Source organism: Rhinolophus ferrumequinum, chromosome 10, assembly GCF_004115265.2.
Source record: "Rhinolophus ferrumequinum isolate MPI-CBG mRhiFer1 chromosome 10, mRhiFer1_v1.p, whole genome shotgun sequence".
Lineage (NCBI taxonomy): Eukaryota > Metazoa > Chordata > Mammalia > Chiroptera > Rhinolophidae > Rhinolophus > Rhinolophus ferrumequinum.
This window is the reverse complement of record NC_046293.1, coordinates 50,415,937-50,429,420: the sequence shown is the minus strand read 5'-3', so window position 1 is coordinate 50,429,420 and position 13,484 is coordinate 50,415,937. Positions and strand designations below refer to the sequence as shown.

The window sequence follows — 13,484 nt, the reverse complement described above, 5'->3', positions numbered from 1 at the left end:
CCACATGAGGTAACAAAAACTAAAAAGTAAAAGACTAACTAGATTTAATTGACCGCTTTCTCAACCAGGCAGCCCCGGTCATTTTCAACAGAATGCAACTTTTCAAAGACCTGTTAATAAACTCACCTGCTCGGTCCAGCAAACGTGGCATGGCAGACTCAGGGTCCTCTAATTCTCTGGCATCTACTGACAGTGTCTCCATACCTTCACTGAGTGAGTCCACAGACTCAGTATCATTGATGGCACCATTGACATGGTAACCATTAATACCACCTTTCTCTGAAGAAGGTGCAGATTGCTCCTCTTGAATGGAAACCGATTTACTGGAATCTGGGATACTGCTACTTGCTTCTGCTGCAGGTTTTGGTTTGCTTTTCTTCTTTTTGTTCTAATGGTTATTCAAGATTTGAGAGAAAAAAAGAAGAAGAAGAAAGAAATAGAACCCCCTCTCCCCCCAGAGGTAACTGTAGTTACCCAAAGGCAAGTTACTAATTTCTCATATGCTCTTCCAGAAATTGAACATATTTCTGTATATGTTGAACTACTGACTAAAATAATTATGTAAAATACTTTGGATAAACTCAGACACATAAATATAAGAAATCTGTGCATGGCAAAACCCACCATAAGCAAAATCAAAAGATAAATTACAAAATGTGAAAAAATATGCGCAACTTATATACAAAGAGCTAAATATATAGAGAGCTCTAACATAAAACAAATAAAACAATAACCCAATAGAAAAATTATATAGGATATAAACATATGAAATGAAATGCAACCTCAGTCTAGTAAGAGACATAAATTAAAACTGCATTGCAGAGGATTCTAGGCAGATGGCAGAGGAGGAAGCCTCAGGAAACTGCCTTCCCACCTAGCCTACCATAAATGTGCTCAGAACACTTACATTAGCCTACAGCTGGGCAAAAGCATCTAACACAATGAATACACTGTAGAGTATCTATCAGTTGTTCACCCTCATGATCACGTACATGGTGATTGGGAGCTGCGACTGCCCAGAATCGTGCGAGAGTATCACACCACATATTGCTACCATGGGGGAAGATCAAATTCGAAGTATGGTTTCTACTGAATACTATTGCTGTTGCAATAGTAGCATCACAAAGTCAAAAAATCATAAGTCAACCATAAGTTGGGAACTGTCTGTACAACATACCAAAGCTTATGGGATACAGTGAAAGTGGTGTTAAGGGGGAAATTTATAGCTATAAATGCCTACATTACAAACAAGAAAGATCTGAAACGAACAACCTAACTTTACAACTTAAGGAACTAGAAAAATAAGAACAAACGAAACCCTAAACTAGCAGAAGGAAGAAAATAATAAAGATTAGAACAGAGATAAATGAAATAGAGAACAGAGAAGCAATAGAGAAAATCAATGAAACCAAAAGCTGATTCTTCGAAAAGATCAACAAAATTGACAAACCTTTGCCTACGTAGACTAAGAAAAAGAGAAGACTCAAATTACTAAAATCAGAAATGAAAGTGAGGACATTACTACCAATTCTACAGAAATGAAGACTTGTAAGAGAGTACTATGCCGAGAGAGTATGCCCAAAAAACTGGATAAGCTTGATGAAATGGACAAATTCCTAGAAACACAAAACCTACCAAGACTAAATCATGAAGAAATAGAAAATCTGAATAGACCTTTAACTAGTAAGGAAATTGAATCGGTAATAAAAAATCTGCCAACGAAGAAAAGTCCTGGACCCAACAGCTTCACTAGTGAATTCTATCACACATTAACAGAAGAACTGGGGTGGCTGATTAGCTCAGTTGGTTACAGCGTGATGCTAATAACACCAACGTTGCCAGTTCGATCCCCACATGGGCCACTGTGAGCCCTCCTTAAAAAAAACCCAAAAAACAAAAAGACACATCCATACAGAAGAACTAATACCAATTCTTCTCAAACTTTTTGAAAAAATTAAAGAAGAGGGAACACTTCCTATCCTAACTCATTCTATAAGGCCAGCATTACCCTGATACCTAAATCAGACAAAGGCACTATAAAAAAACTACAGACCAGTATCCCTTATGAACACTGATGCAAAAATCCTCAACAAAATACTACCAAACCAAATTCAGCAGCATATTAAAAGGATTACACACCACGACCAAGTGGCATTCATTCCTGAAATGCCAGAATGGATCAACATAAGAAAATCAATCAACGTGATACACTGCAATAACAGAATGAAGGAAAAAAGAAAGAAACCACATAATCATAGCAGTTGATGCAAAAAAAAAAAAATCTGACAAAATTCAACACCCTTTCATGTAAAAACACTCAAAAAATTGGAAAGAGAAGGAAACAACCTCAACATAATAAAAGCCACATACGAAAAACCCACAGAGAATAATGGTGAAAGATTGAAAGCTTTTCTTCAGAGATCAGGAACAAGGCCTGGATGCCCCCTTTGCCACTTCTACTCAACACAGTATGGAAAGTTCTAGCCAGAGCAATTAGGCAAAAAAAAAAAAAAAAAGTAAAAGGTATCCAAATTGGAAAGGAAAAAGTAAAATTATCTGTTTGCAGATGACATGATCTTATATGTAGAAAATTCTAAAGATTACACACACACACAGTTAAAATTAATAAACAAATTCAGTAAAGTAGCAGGATATAAAGTTAATACACAAAAATCAGTTGCATTTCTATACATGAACAATCTGGTAAGGGAAATTACAAAACAATTCCATTTATTATAGCATCAAAAAGAATACAATATTTAGGAATTAAATTTACCATTGTACAATGAAAATTATAAAACACTACTGATAGAAATTAAAGACATAAATAAACACATTCCATATTCACGAATTGGAAGACTTATTGTTAAAATGTCAGAATCCAAACAGATTTAGCAATCCCTATTGAAATTCCAATGACATTTTAGGTAGAAATAGAAAAACCAACCTAAAGTTCATAAGGAAATCTTGAGGGACCCCAAATGGCCGAACAACCTCAGAAAAAGAAAATTGGAGAACTCAAACCCCAATTTCAAAATTTAATACAAAGCTACAGTAATCAAAACAGTGTGGTACTGGCATAAAGACATACACATACCTACCAATGAAATAGAATAGAGAGCCCAGAAATAAACTCACATATGTGGTAAAATGATTTTTGACAAGGATGTCAACACCATTCAATGGGGAAAGGACAGTCTTTTCAACAAATGGTGCTTGTGAAAATTGGATATTCATATGCAAAAGAATAAAGCTAGAACCTTACCTAATGCTATATACAAAAATTAACTCAAAATGAATCAAAGACCTAAATGTAAGACCTAAAACACTAAAAGTATTAGAAGAAAATGTAGGACAAAAGTGTTACAACATTGAATTTGGCAATGATTTCTTGGATATGATATCAAAGGCACAGGCAACAAAAGAAAAAATAGACAACTTGGACTTCATGAAAATTCAGAAAAAAATTGTGCATCAAGAGACAATGTATCAACAGAGTAAAAAGACAACACACAGAATGGGAGAAAATATTTGCAAATCATATGTCTGATAAGGGATTAATATCCAGAATATACAGAGAATTCCTAAACTCAATGACAAAAAAAAAATCCAATTAAAAAACTGGCAAAGGACTTCAACAGACACTTCTCCAAAGAAGATACACAAACAGCCAACAGACACATGAGAAGATGCTCGACATCACAAATCAATGGGGAAATGCAAGTCAAAACTAAAATGAGATACTATCTCACATTCATCAGGATGGCTACTATCAAAAAAACAAAACGGGAGGAGGCGGCTGCAGTGGGCTGTGCAGCCATGGCCCAGATTAAGGCTGGAGACCGCAGCGAGGAGCAGCTGCTGAAACAGCTGGACGACCTGAAGGTGGAGCTGTCCCAGCTGAGCGACGCCCAAGTGACAGGCGGCAAGGCTTCAAGCTCTCCAAGATCTGAGTTGCTCGCAAACCCATCGCCCGTGTTCTCACCGTCATTAACCAGACTCAGAAAGAGAACCTCAGGAAATTCTACGAGGGCAAGAAGTACAAGCCCCTGGATCTGCTACCCAAGAAAACGCGTGCCATGCCACCGGTTCAACAAGCATGAACAGAGAACTGAAGACCAAGCAGCAGAAGCAGAAGACATGGCTGCACCCACTGTGGAAGTATGTGGTCAAGGCCTGAGCATCACGGTGTCAATAAAGCATAAACTGGCTGATGAAAAAAAAAAGCAGAAAACAAGAGCTGGCAAGGATGTGGATAAATTGCAACTCGTGTGCACTGTCGGTGAGAATGTAAAATGGTACAGTTGCTGTGGAAAACAGTATGGCAGTTCTTCGAAAAATTAAAACTAGAATTACCCTATGATCCAGCAATTCCACTTCTGAGTATGTACCCAAAAGAATTGAAAGCAGTGTCTTGAAGACATATTTGTACACCCATTTCACAGCAACATTATTCCCAATAGCTAAAAAATGGAAACAATGCAAGTGTCTATCAATGGATAAACGGATAAGCAAAATGTGATATACATACAATGGAATATTATTCGGTCTGTAAAACAAAGGAAATTCTGCAATATACTACAACATGGATGGAATCTCGAGAATGTTATGCTAACTGAAATATGCCAGTCACAAAAAGACAAATATTGTATGATTCCACTTATATGAGGTACTTAAGGTAGTCAAATCATAGAAACAGAGTAGAATGGTGGTTGCCAAGGGAGTGGGAAATGAAAAGTTACTTTTTAATGGAGCATAGAGTTTCAGTTTTATAAGATGAAAAGAGATCTAGAGATGCATATTTGAAAAATGCTATGAGAGTAGATCTTAAAAGTTCTCATGACAAGAAAAATATTTTTGTAATCATGTATGGTCACAGATGTTAAATAGACTATTGTGGCATCATTTCACAATACAAATATCAAATCATTATGTTGTACATCTGAAACTAATATAATGTTAGATGTGTCAATTATCCTCAATAAAAAAAGAAATAAAATTGATACGGGGGAAGGTGAGGGGATTAGAAAGCATAATCAGTAACCACAAGATTGCCACAGGGATACGAAAGTCAATTTGGGGAATGTAATCAATAATGTTGTAAAGATTTTGTAGGTTATCTGTTGGATACTTGTCTCATTAGGGAGACCACCTCAGGGATGATGTAGATGCCTGATCACTGCACTGGACACCTGAAGCTGAAGCTGAACAATAATGAATGTCAACTACAATTTTATATATATATATATATTTACAAGAAGTGGAGTATAGCATTAGGAATAGAGACAGCGAAATGTAATGGCTGCATGCGATGTCAGAGGGGTAGTAGATTAGGGGAGAGGGGTTATCACTTTGTGAGCGATATAAATGATAAATGTCTAACTATTACATTGTTTTGTACACCTGAAATTAATTTTAAAAAAAAGAAAAAAACTAAATTAAAAAAAAGTAACATTAGGTGCCAACAAATCTGGAAAAAAAGACGGAGGATGGTTTTATTAAAAAAAAAAAAAAAAAAAGGAAAGAAAAGAAAAGAAATAAAATATACAGCCTTCATTGGCAAACACTGGCTTAGAAAAAAAACCCACAAAAAACAAAAACGAAAGTTCTGGAAATGAACAGTGGTGATGGTTGCACAACATTATGAATGTATTTAATACCACTCAACTACACACTTAAAAACAGCTAAGATGGTAAGTGTGATGTGTATTTTACCACAATAAAAACATTGGGGGAAAAACACTGCACTACAATATCATTTTTTTGTCTACTGGATTAGCAAACGTCAAAAAGTTTGATAACACTGTGGGGCTGACAGGGTTGAGTGTATGGAGACACAGGCATTCTCCGGTTATTGTGGGAGAGCAAAGTGGCACTCTCCATGGCAATCGGTAATCCTTACCAAAATTACAAAAATGCATATACTCTTTTGATCTCGTAATTCCACTTCTAGGAATTTATCCTGGGTCAACACATATGCAAAATGATATATGTACAAGGTAATTCACTGAGATAGTCTTAATAATAGCAAAGGACTCGAAACAACCTAAATGTTGATCAATAAAAGGACTAGTTAAATAAGTTATGTTACATCCAAATAGTAGGATGACTATACATCCATAAAAAATAAGAAAGCTTTTCATATACTCACATGGAATAAGTTCCAAGAAATACTACATGAAAAAATAGCAGGCAAAGAAAAGAATATATATTCATATTTGCCCATATATGCATAAAACATTCTGGAAGATAAGTAAGAAATTGATACTACTGTTTACCTATGGGGTGGGAAACCAAATGGCTGGGGAAGAGGGACAGGATAAAGACATTTCAGTGCACTAACTTCTGTAGCTTTGAATTTGGAGCCACATGAATATATTACCCAGGCAAATAGTAAAATTAAAGCAAACAACAAAAGTCCTTTACCTTTTTTTGTCAAACCACAGCTCTACTAGCAGTATTTAATTCTATGCTAGGCTAGACTGACATGACTGAATCAATTTTTCCCCAAACCCTTCACACGGCCCTCTCTAACAGGAGCACTACTGAAACTCGGTAATTTTCTCCTCCCCTCAGCTCTCATCTTTCTCTTAAATACTTTCTCCCACGTGAATTGGCTAAGTTTTCATATCACTATCCCATGTATATGATAACTATCCCAGTCACTGCTCATGGTCACATCCTATTGAACTAATCCCAAGAGTTAACTGGACTGGATTTGCGCATTTGGATCTGCCAAACTGAAGCCATTTTTCTTTCTCCAAAGTTTAAGAAATGTATGTCTCCATCACATACTTTTCCAGCTTCATGCATATCTTACACCACTAATAACTTATTATCCTGGGTCAATAAATTAATAAACTGGTGTCCTCCAGAGCACACCGAGCTATTTATGTTAGGTGAAAGCCATGGGAAGAAGTTAAGCAAATATTCAAAGCTGCAGGTATGGAGAACTTCAGGGAAATCTGTAGTAGTATTAGGTTCTCCTTGGGAAAAATCCTCACGGGTCACTGGAGCCAAGCCTGGTTCGGTCAAGACTTAACAGAACTCCTGATGAAGTGATTTACAGTCATCAAGACAGCATTCCACAACTTCAGCACTAACCTAACATAGGAAAAGACCCCCAAGGAGATTTCAAAGACATACTTGATTAAAATACATACTTCAAACATTTCTTAAAGAAATTAGACTTAGAGTACAGAGCTGCGGTTAGCATTTTCAGACCAGCTAGGGCAATATCCTTTGGGGAAAGCATTTTGGTTTCAAGTGGCTAAGGAGGAGGAAATGAGAACTAATGTTAGACATTAGGAACTTGTATTTGTTAGTATTGTTTTCCTGTTTTAGAGATGAGCAAACTAAGGCACAGAGAAGTTCAACAATACTCCTAGGTCACAAAGCCCGTAAGTAGTGGAAGAGGACATAACTCCAGTTCTGGCTGACTCCACAGCCCAAGTGCTTTCTACCTCCCTCAACTGGAACGTTGGACCCCTCTGCATAGCTAGTAGGAGCAAAGCCCCTCTTTGGGCTTTAAGTCAAAGCTCATTAATATCAGAGACTACAACACAGTTGTCTGACTTAAAAATCTGAACTATTTTAACTGATCTATCATACGAATGATGTTGAAAACCACTGGACTAAGATCACTTTCTCTAGAGGAGCTCTGTTTTCCTTGGCACTCTCGTTTCGTTCCTGCCTAATATTAATGTACCCTCAGCAATTGCACCACGGCAGTCAGTCATTCTATTTCCTGCCTTAAATCACATGGGAGAGATGGTGGGGAACTCTAGGTATACAGCTGTGTTTCAATGTCATAGAAGACTTTTTTTAACCAGGTGAACTAAAGATGCATCTGTAAATCTTTTCTTTCAAATATTTTTTCAGAGCCTAAATTTTATAATATAAACATCAATATCATGCTTTTAAATTTAATTCATTTTTACCTTTTTCTTGCCTGTTACTGTCCATTCCTTGAGTACTTCATTGGCACTACCTGTAAGAGAAACCAATTACAGATTTTCTCTCCTACCACATGCATGGTCGCGCAGGAATTAGTGTCCTTGCATTTTGCAATTCCTGAAGAATTTCAAAAGTTCCTAATAGGAAAAGTTACTGTTCAAGTCTCTGAGCTAATGTAATGAGATAATTATATCATGCTTACCTTTTGGAATACCTGCCCATTTAGAGCCTTCTTCTCCATGTACTTTTATCAGTAAGTTCTTCTAAGAAGAGACTAATGCAGCCTGACCATTTAAAAATTCTTTTATCTACCAGTATATAGCTTAGACCAGACAAAGGTGAGTGGTGTCAGCCCCAGTATGCCATCCCCTCTCCTCCAGTTTACACACCACCTTGGCTGTGCTGTTTTAGTCACAGCTGTACACTACCCTAGACCCAAACACTAACATTATAGAGAAAACAGATGATGATGGAGAATAACCTTACAGTACTTAGACCTGTTTATTCTATACTGGCAGAAAAACAGAAATAGGAAAACCTAATCTGATGTAGCTGTTCAATGATGCAATAGTTTCAGGCAAAGTTTTTCTCAAACAAGTTATGTGGGAAGAAGTTTGTAAACACTCCTCCATTCTATAAATCTGAAGGCTTAGCTAAGCCCATTGTTCTTTCATATGTTAGATAAGGAACTCAAACCCATACATCTGAATCATTTGCCAGAGCCAAACTAAATGGTGTTGGAGCCTGGAAGAGAATGCAGAGTCCTTGAGTTTGCTATCTATTGCTGGGTCACTGGATTACTGCATTGTCATTAAGAGTTTTTAAAATGCTTGTTCAACCCAAATCCAATCAAGTCCCTTACACCACTGACCACCTGATTTCTTAAATACCTTTAGAGAACATTTTGAATAAAATGATGGACTTTTCTCAGCTCGCCCTTTATTCCAGATACCTTACAGCTTATAAATGAAGTCCTTCTAGGGCTGAAAGAGGTATCTTTAAGAGATATCTTTTTAAAAGGGCACGGTATGTTATGTTACCCTGGGGCCTGTTATATCATATATGAAACGCCTGGTTGCTGAATGAATGTTATAGAAGTCTGAAGCAATTTCTATTTGAACAAATACAAACTTACAAAAATCTGAGCTAGAATTACCTTCCATAAATGCTTGCACTGTTTTGTCCACACAATTATCAAAGTGCTGCAAAACCAGGATGATTTCATTGTTGCTCTTATTGGGAACTATTGCACGCACTGCATTTATCTGGAAAAAATGACAGGGTCATTTAATTTTAACATCAGTAGGTCAGCTGGCAACTGAGGCCTATCACAGAGAATAACGCAGAGTGACATTTCATTTTTAACAGTATACATCACTCTTTAGTGTCAATGAGAGCACATACAACCATCTCACTGGGAATGATTAATAGATAAGTGATTTAACAACACATAAAAATTAATTTCAAAACTTAGAAAAGCACATTTCTAGAAATAGAAGGCATTGTGCTAGATTTTATTTCAAGAAAGGGTGGTTTAATTTAGATATCAGGTATTAATTTAGCATCAATTTTTAGCATACTTTAGCATACAGGTAAAAAGTTGAATGAACCACCACCAACAACAACTGAGATTTTTTTACAGCATGTTTCAAAACATTTTTACTTCGTATCATTTAATTGTATAACACAATAAAGATAATTTAAATTATTATTATTTCAGGCATACAAAACATACTGAACACTCACTACATGACAGCCAGTTTAATACAATAAAATAGATGCAACTGAAGCCCCCATGAGTCCATCATAGATTCCATTTCCCTCCTCCACAGAAATTTCTACCTTCAATGTGGTGTTATTTTGATACATGTTCTTGTACTTTTATGTAATGTAATCTATCCACAAATAATATATACTATTGTTTTGCATAAATCTTATCATATCGTACATGTCTATATTCAATTTGCTTCATTCATGTAACAGTTTTTCAGTTTTCACGTTGATAAATATATCTCATTTAACTGCTACATTGCATTTCCATTGTATAAACAAAGCCAATTTATTCATCCCCCTGTTGATAGACACTTACATTGTTGCCAATGTTTGACTATTAAGAAAAAGGACTTAAGGAACATTCCTATGCTTATTTGCTGCTGAATCCTCAGTACCTAAAACAATGTTTAGCACACTGTAACAAAAAAACCATCAGGTCTTCTGTGAACAGTGAGAGAATGTCTCTTATTGTATATATAACCACTAGTAAAATTCCTGAATAGGAGGGCATCTACAAATTAATTAGATAATGACGAACTGCTCTTTAAAATAAATATGCCAATTTATCAGATTTATTCCTAAGGTATTTTATAATTTTTGAGATTAAAAATAATACAATTTGTATTAACTGCATATTCTGTTTTAATTTTTATATCTCAATTTTATATCCAGCAACCTTGATGAACTCTTATTATTCCTAATAATTTGTTGCTTTCTTGGTTTTTCTATGTAGATAATTGTATTGTCTATAAATAACAGCAGTGTTTTTTTTCCTTTCCAATCCTTGTAATTTTCAATTCTTGTCTTACTGCACAACGTAAAACTTGTTATTTCTCCAAAAAGACCTGGTTCTTTTTGGTGGGGAGTGGTAGATGGAAACCAAGATCTAAGAGCTAGGTGTGCTTACTGCTACTGGAGAGTCATTATTTCTAGGTCCTTTCAGTGGACAGAGCTAGGAGATTTTGTTTTTTATAACACAAGTTCATACTGACATCTTCAATTCAAATATAATGTTAAAAGATTTTTTTCTTATATGATTTAAACATGTATCTCTTTCCTCTAAACTAAGCTTAGTTCCTAAAAATGTTAAATGATTTACTGATTTGTTTTAGTCTATAATATTCATAAAATGTTATTAATAACACCATGATATATTACTACTGATGATAAAACACTGAATAAAATTTAAGATTTATTTGCAATTCTTTTTGTCCTTTAAATATATCCCTCATGTACAGGAAGAATATTGTGTTCAAAAGTCAGTGGGAAGATTTGTTCTAGTTCACCCTTTCCCTGAAGGTAAAATATTTTTAGGATTTCAATCTTATATAAGATCTCAGCTCCTATTCCTAACCCAGGACAAGCCTTGAGAATTGGGCCCTGTGTGGTAAAACCCATTTGTTATTGAGACTGGTAAAACACATCAGTTATCTAACTCAGGCTTACCACTCTGGTTTTTAGTTTCCTCTATAGATATCTTGACCCCTAGGGATTTCCTTTATTTCTTGTGTTCAGCTATGCATTTAAAATGATGTATGTGATTTTTCATTCTGTATTTCTAGGTATTTTATATTAAGAATGTTTTCAGGTTACCTAGTAAGCAATACTGCTTGAAAAGGAAGCCCTTTTATAGATGAGGAGAAGGTATCTTGTCCAAGTAATAAGCGGTCTGTATTAGAACCTAAGAGTTTTTTAGTACACTGGCTTTTATATCATTCTATGCTTTTTCTGTTTCAGGCTTAATTAAACAATGATAAAGTTTAAAACCATACAAGTTGGAAGCTATATGATCTGTAACCTAAAGAGGGATAATTTGTAATACACACTTTTGAGATGAACAAAAACTTAGCAAACGGACTTTAGGCAAAACTTACATATTCAGTGATAAAGCTAAGATACTGATAACTTAAAACATGAACATGTTGGCCGGATGGCTCAGTTGGTTAGAGGGGGAGCTCTGAACAACAGGGTTGCCGGTTCGATTCCCACATGGGCCAGTGAGCTGCGCCCTCCACATCTAGATTGAAGGACATCAACTTGTAGCTGATGGGCCCTGGAGAAACACCATTCCCCAATATTCCCCAATAAAATTTATTTTTTTAAAAAAGTGAACATGTTTATATTCTTGAACCTATATACATTTATGACTCCATAATCAACAATACACTTTTATCAGTAAGACAAATTTTTTTTAAAAAAGCGCATAAAGCTTTTATGATTTCCTCAGTATAGCTCATTAAGGGTTATATTACTAAAAAACCGCTGGTTTTCTTCCAAAGGAATGTTACTTGGAAGATCTATTTCTCTTCTTATTCCAAAGTCTCCTGGATTCAAAAATACTCTTCAAATGAATGGGAAGAACCTACACATACTGTTCCTTAAAAAATGTTGCCAAATGAGATACACACTTAGCCATACAAACATTCTTTGTTATAATATTAATTACTTAATATTGTCTTCAAGAGAATTTAGGATGAATAGATATGGAGATATGCACAAAAAAAATCATGTTTGTACTTAATAGGCTCTGATTCCTCAAAACCTTCCTATTTACTCTCTGATATAGTGGCATTCTGTCTTGTTCTTAAAATTTCTCTTAATGGATTTGTGTAGCCACCGATTGTATTAGTACCTAAATTTTACTATGACATTCAAGTTTACTATCTACAGTAACTAATCATACCTTCTCTTTCATGTTCTCAAAAGCTCCTCCCTGGGCCAGTACAGTATTGGACTGCAAATCAAAAATGAATCCTGATGAATCTGAAAGAATGAGAAGGAAAAAATATATTCAACAAGATCCAAAACTAATATGTGATACATCCCCCAAATAGACGAGCTAACATCAGCTGCTTTCCTCTCATAAACAATTAACAACTTAGTTACTATTCTGCAAATTCTATTAAATAGATAACTGATAACTACATTTGAGTTAAAATTATTAAAAAATTGATTTTAACAAAAACTGTCACAGCTTGAGAAAAACACTAACTACATCAACTGTTATTAGACTATCCAGTAATCTTGATATCTTTGTTAGCTACCCTAATTTAAAAGGTCCTCTAAAAATGTTGCAAGTAAATGGCTCCCCAAAGTAAAATTTAACACTAATGAATATAAAAATGTGAGTGAGGATGAGAGCTTCTGCAGCATTAATAATAATAATAATACATAAAAGTAATTTCCATCTTTTAGACTGTACCACATACATCATGTTTTCAAACTATGAACTCCATGAATACATTCATGTATGTGTCCCAGACATAATGCTTGAGGAGGCAATGTACTGAGTTCAATGTGATTGAGTAAAGAGTTTGGCTTCCCTGAACTTGAAAAGGCTATCTGCAAATTTAATCAATTTCTTTACCTGTGACTATGTGATCAATAAATTACCTCAGCTTTAACACCTGACAACTTTGTTTTAATTTAATGAGATGCAATCCCAAGAAACGGTTAGAGTGCTTCTTAAATTCTGATATGTATTCTTATCTGGGGAATCCTAAGTTAAAATGCAGGTTCTCATATAGTAGTCTAGGCGATCACTTGAGATTTTTACTTCCAGGTGTTATCAACATTACTGACCCATGAACCACACTTGGGAGTAGCTTGGGGGTTAGCATTTCAAGAAAGAAAAGAGGAAATTTTTGAGAAAAGAGGTTGCTGTGGTCTGAATGTTTGTGTGTCCCCATACCCCCAAATTCATATGTCAAAATCCTAAAGTAATGGTGCTAGCAGTTGGGGTCTCTGGAAGGTAA

General features: G+C 35.3%; 1 protein-coding gene and 1 pseudogene across 4 annotated transcripts in view; one reads left to right on the top strand and one right to left on the bottom strand.

Annotated features, from left to right (window-relative positions):
• The window catches only part of SPATS2 (spermatogenesis associated serine rich 2), a 106,661-nt gene that overhangs the window by 29,257 nt on the left and 63,920 nt on the right, over positions 1 to 13,484 (bottom strand). For all 4 annotated transcript variants that reach the window (XM_033117456.1, XM_033117457.1, XM_033117458.1 and 1 more), the window contains 4 exons: positions 12,413 to 12,492; positions 9,113 to 9,221; positions 7,941 to 7,990; positions 127 to 388 (listed from right to left, as the gene is read on the bottom strand). In XM_033117456.1, coding sequence (XP_032973347.1) covers positions 127 to 388; positions 7,941 to 7,990; positions 9,113 to 9,221; positions 12,413 to 12,492 — 501 coding nt within the window. The remainder of the gene's footprint in view (positions 1 to 126; positions 389 to 7,940; positions 7,991 to 9,112; positions 9,222 to 12,412; positions 12,493 to 13,484) is intronic.
• Positions 3,698 to 4,478, top strand: LOC117028628 (60S ribosomal protein L35-like; annotated as a pseudogene).